This window comes from Gambusia affinis, linkage group LG02 (genome assembly GCF_019740435.1).
Source record: "Gambusia affinis linkage group LG02, SWU_Gaff_1.0, whole genome shotgun sequence".
NCBI classification, from domain to species: domain Eukaryota; kingdom Metazoa; phylum Chordata; class Actinopteri; order Cyprinodontiformes; family Poeciliidae; genus Gambusia; species Gambusia affinis.
Genome location: NC_057869.1, coordinates 25,041,844 through 25,047,562, shown reverse-complemented (window position 1 = coordinate 25,047,562; position 5,719 = coordinate 25,041,844). Strand labels below are relative to the sequence as shown.

Sequence of the window (5,719 nt, the reverse complement as noted above, 5' to 3'; positions counted from 1 at the left end):
TTACACTCAACAAAATCATCCCCGGCGTAATCACTCCCTGTCACCGATGTTGCATTATACTAATACACTGAGCCAAGTCACTTCAGGGGCATTGGGGGCAGTTAAAAATACCCCGAGCTGCCTTGCTCATGCCAGTGAACGCCACATTTGATGTTCTTTTTCTATGCAAAAATAGTCAAGGCAGTCTAAAGACGCTCAAAAACGTAACTGTTTCATTTCAAAATGATTTAAATAAGAAAACTTAGTTGAAGTCACTGAGTATATTCTCCTTCTAGGTCTTTCGTGGACAGTCAGTCGTTGTCCAGGTGGTTCTGATGGTCTTCCTGGACGTCCGTCTGCTGGAGAGCAAAACTCCAGAAAGTCTAGAAAATTATTGCTCAAGACCGCTGGAACAAGTGAACACAAAGTCTGACTCCATGGAAGCAAAAACTAACGAAATAGTGGAGATTTCATACTTTAAAATCTACATACAACTTAATATGTATGAAGTTTCTGGGATGAAAACTTCTGAAAGGATTTATAAAGATGTTCAAGTATTTTAACCTCAAACTTCAGCCTGATGTACGTCGCAGTGACCAGCATGATAGAAATGCTGCTTTAAACTGGACATTTGGTTCAGTGCAGACCAACTGACCCGTTTACAGACACTGCCCTCCCGTGGCCACATGCAGCAGTGCAGCCTGACGCCTACAGTGAAAGGGATATATATATATATATATATATATATATATATATATATATATATATATATATATATATATATATATATATATATATATATATATATATATATTATTGTTTGTAGTGTCTTATAGTTAGCCGTAACATTTAAATATTGTTTGGATACAAAGACTTAAATAAAAGCAAAGATTAATTACCAGTTAAATGTAGTTATTTTACATACAGAACATGCTCAGGATGTCCTGATCATGGGGTTCAGTTCTCCCAAAGGAAAATTTAAGTAATTCTCACGGTAAGTTTTCAAACTCTTCCAGCACCACACCTTAGGGATAAAGACAATATAAATGAACTAAAGAAGAGTTTAAATTCACTGCTGTAAGATGCAATTCATTTCTCTGAATAATGTCTTGTGATAACAGAAGCTAAAACATGACTGAATGTTTTGTATCATGTAAAATAATTTTGGGATTTCTAATTGACCAAAAACAATTTGGTTAATTAGCTAATTTAACTTCAGAAAAAAAAAATGTCATGCGTCTTTTTTATCTGGTTTCAATTATAAACAACATGGCTTCTAATCAAACATTTAGTACTTTCCACACCTTGGAAACACCCAATTGAAATTAAAGGATTTTACGCACAATAACAATGTCGTTGCCCATTTCTTTATTCCCTGGCGTTATGTTTAGAGCGTTTACGTTGAATTTCAAGTTCAGGATGTTGTGGTGAAACGTTATTTTTCTTTGTCACATAACACCTTGGCCACGAAGTTCAGTTTCGATCTTGTGTGACCACATTAGCTTCCAGATCTCTGCTGACCCGCTATATTTCTTCTTGGACAACTCATAGCTTTATTTTTTTGGGGGGCAACTCTTCCGTAAACCAGAGATGAATTATGCAGTTAGCATTACTAAATGGTGTGGATTTGTCGTCACCTGAGCTGTGAATCTCTGCAGCTCCTCCTCAGTAACCAGGCTGCTTCTGTCTTTGCTGGGCCTGCTGAGCCTTCGTAGGTCTTCAGACGTGAAACTCTAAGGATGACTAAGAAATATTTAAACATCCACTGAATTTTAATCCACGGGCGAAGGAGTAGAACGAGGCTGAGGAAGATCAAAAACACATTTTCAAAGAAAATCGTTTTTGCGCAACCGATGAACAGCGGAGGAGAGAAAAAGCCATTGAGCAGTTCTTAGGACAGATTGTCTCATAAAAAGATTTATTTTTTCCAGCCCAAATTTACAAAGGCAAGTTACAGAGTATTGTATAAAAAAGAACCATGGTAATGTACACTTTACACAAACTCCTGAAAGGAAAGACGACAGAGGAGAGAAAGGGGGCGTGGGGGGAAAAGAGTTCTGACTTTCTCACACAGAAAGAAAATGAAGACATTGTAAACATCCTTGCAAGCACCGAGCTCCGGTACTTTTGGAGGGGGTCGGGTGAGGGGGTCATGGGGGGGGTTAAGGAGAGGCAGGACGGTGGGGTTAAAACGGAGGGGAAGGAGGGATGGGGGAGGGTGGCCGTGTGACGGGAGGCGGGGTGAGGGAAGAAAAAGACAAACGAGCGAGTGTCTCTGTTCTCACAGAAGAATGTTCGACTAGGCACCAATTGAGACAACTGCTGGCCAATAAATATACTCTTCACCATGAAACAAATACAGTCCTGCAAAATACAAGAGCCAAGCACTTTCCAATATGTTGATAGCAAACGTTAACTTTTCTGGCTTTTTCATACACTTTAGAATAAATGATTTTCACTGGGCTTTGCTTACTACTGAGATAACACTACTCTCAGAGAAAGAGAGAGAGAGAGAGAGAGAGAGAGAAAGAGAAAGAGAGAGAACAAATGCACTTGTCACAACCATTGTCTGATAAAACTATATGCAGTCTGCTGGTACTAAAACCCCACTGACTTTAATGACAACATCACAGCTGCCTAGATTACCCTTACAGATTAAGTACAAGTCACACACCACCACATTCAGCTTTTAAATCATGTCAGCCACTCTTCTTTAAAATGCGCACAAAGTCAAAATATATACCGTCCTGTCAACATCTTCTTTTTTTTTTTCCTTCCTCCTTCTTCTTTTTGGGGGCGAGAAACGGGTAACTCCCCCCTCCCCCCACCAGGAATGTCCGTGAACCTCAAAATGAATCGCTGCGGTTTGTTAAATGTGAGAAATGCCTGGTTTGGACGCCAGGTGGGGGTCATTAGGCATGATTCACTGTTGGTGCAGTGGGGGTGGAGGGGAAAAAAAAAAATTAAAATAAAATAAAAAATAACTAAAAAAAAAAAAAAAAAAAGACATGGTCAATATCCTGTCATTAAAATGCTTCAAACACCCCGATATGACCCCTTAAACCTTCAACAATCAGTAACCTGTAATCAATGCAAGCAGCACATGGATAAGATTTTACCCCCCCCCCCAAAAAAAAAAAAAAAAAAAACAACAAAAAAACAAAAAACACCCCCCGTGGTTTGGGAGCCGTGTAATTTAAAGCCTCTGGTAGAACGGGGGCCACGCTCACGTCGATGAAAAAGCTCACCAGTGGGACTTTACGGAGCAGGACCCTCATGCTGTAAGGCTTCTCAGCAACTCCGAGGCAGGCCGTCTAATTTAGTGTTTGTTTATCATTTTTAAATCAGGTGTCAGAATCTGGTGTTGTGCTTTAGGAGCAGCTTGGTCACCGTGAATCTGACCTACCTGTTGTTACGGTGAAGCCACATGAGCAAAAGGGAAGAGAACCGTCCCTCCCCTCCGCTTGATCACATTAGCCCCAAAAAAAAAAAAAAAAAAAAAAAAAAAAAAAAAAAATCACTCAGACTTCCTTATGTTTGCAGCGGCACGCATTTTGAGGGGGCGAACGGAGATGTGAACCCAAGACGAAGAAAACCGAAAGAAAATGCTCAAAAACACCCGGGTGGTGGTACTGGTCTGTGCTCAGCGTGGCCAAAAAAAGCAAGACGGCCTTTTGACAAGTTTCTCCAACAGTTGCATGCTTGAATCAATACAAACATTTACGCACAGAAAGGGTTGGAAGCCTATATATTACAGCAGAAACAATACATGAGCCCAAGTTTTACACTGTTCACAGGAAAACAATGAAAGAAGCGCAGTGACTAAACAAACCCGATCGCTCGCTGATGTGGCTTCACCGCTTTAAGTGGATGCGACTCCTTTTATGGTGAAGGGGACCAAATAAAAAATAAAAACACACATTTAAAAAACTAAATCAAAAACATGACTGAATCCGGCGTCAGACACTTCCGAAGATGGACATACAATGATATGAAAGAGAGTTTAAAGAGAGAGAGAGAGAGAGAGAGAGAGAGAGAGAGAGAAAAGGAGACACGAATAGTGTTGGTTTGTTTCTCCATGAGGTGTGTTTGCTGAAACATGACGGCATCATCCCTGAAACTAAATGTGAGGTGTTCCTTTAGGAAACAAAGCAAAGCAAAACAAAACAAAACAAAAAAAGCCGAAAAACTTGAAGCGATGACGATGAAGATGGGAAAACTTCACTCTCAGGCTCTTAAGTCTCTGAAGAAAGCAGCTGTTACCATCCTCCCCCTTCCTCTCCCCTAAACATAGCCGAACATTTGTCAAGTTAAGGATATGCTGTTGTTTCACGGCGTACTGTAAAGCCAGTCTTTAGTTTAGTCGACGCCTCTTTCCCTCCCTCCCAAGTACCCCAAATTCAACCTGCCAAGTTCTTTTCTGTGTGACAAAAAAGAAACAATGCAGTCTGAAAACAACGACAACAAAAAAAAAAAAAGAAAAATCAAAAAGGAAACACGAAAAGCTGTTCTGGCAGTCTCTTTTTGCATTGTATTTGTCGACAGTGCAAAGACTAGGTATTGAGCGGGTCGGTGTTTCCTCTGCGGGAAGGGGCACAGCGATGGCTTTGAACCTGGGTTATACTCTTAAGTCGTGTTACAGTCCTCGGATCAGAGAATTTGGGGTCTTTCGTGAGGAGAAGAAAACAAACAAACAAACAAACAAACAAAAAAGAACAGCAACAACATTCTGCCTTGCCTTGGGACAGAGAAACAAAACAACAAATAAAAGATAGAAACACCATTCAACTGATGTCTAAAAGGTAACAACCAGAGGATGTTGCTCTCATGTGAGCCAGTCACATGAATCTCTGCAGGGTTGAGGTGTGACGGTCAGGTTTCCCTACGAGAGAGACCCACAAAACACTGTTAATAACAGATTACTAGTCTATATATATATATATATAATTTTTTTTTGGTCAAAGTTATTATTTCATTTAACTTTATAAACATGTCAACATGTTAAAAGCAGTCTGGTATTTTTCATTTTTCTTTTTGTATGCATTTAATCTTGTTGAGAAGTCAGATGTGTCAGCTTTTAGACTGAGTTTTACCATTTTATTTTATTTTCAATTAAAGGTCACTTTCTAAAAACAAATATTTAGTAATGCTCGCGTTTCAAATTCATGGTGCTGGACTGATTTCTGAAGTTGGTACAGAAGAAACAAAAAGAGCCAGAGTACACCTGTACATACTTTACAAGGAAGCATTAGTTTGCTTTTAATCCGACATAGTTAATTTACACAGAATAAATTACCAACAAATCTTATCTGGTTGCATTTAATAGGACGGGCTGGTCCAACTTACATAGAATCCAATGCAGTTCTTTATTATGAGGTTGTTTTTTGTCAAATGTTTGCAAATTATGTGCTTTTTTTTGTATGTCACTTTCTGTAACTTTGATACCCAATTGAAGAAAGGGTTTTAAACATAATAACAATAAAACATTTGTTTTTCTTTATTTAAAAATCTAACCAAAAATATTAGCAGTAGGTGAAAACATGTCAGATTCTGTCCTATTGAGACTGCATTGGCCGCTGCAGACTCCCGTCTATCAGATCTGAAATCTGTTGCTCTGAAGAGACGCTGCAGCATCCAAAACATTACAAAGCACACAGAGTTAAATGGGACACCTTCACAAAGTGAAGTGTTTATTTTAAACCAGTAAAATAAACACTGGTTTATTTTCCTGTGCTCTAAA

At 39.2% G+C, this 5,719-nt stretch overlaps 1 protein-coding gene across 1 annotated transcript in view; it reads right to left on the bottom strand.

Annotated features, from left to right (window-relative positions):
• Window positions 1–1,883: 1,883 nt before the first annotated feature.
• LOC122825136 (zinc finger protein 609-like) overlaps window positions 1,884–5,719 on the bottom strand; it is an 89,214-nt gene continuing 85,378 nt past the window's right edge. The window contains exon 8 of the mRNA XM_044106272.1: window positions 1,884–4,861. Within this exon, the coding sequence (XP_043962207.1) occupies window positions 4,818–4,861 (44 nt within the window). The 3' untranslated portion in view covers window positions 1,884–4,817. The remainder of the gene's footprint in view (window positions 4,862–5,719) is intronic.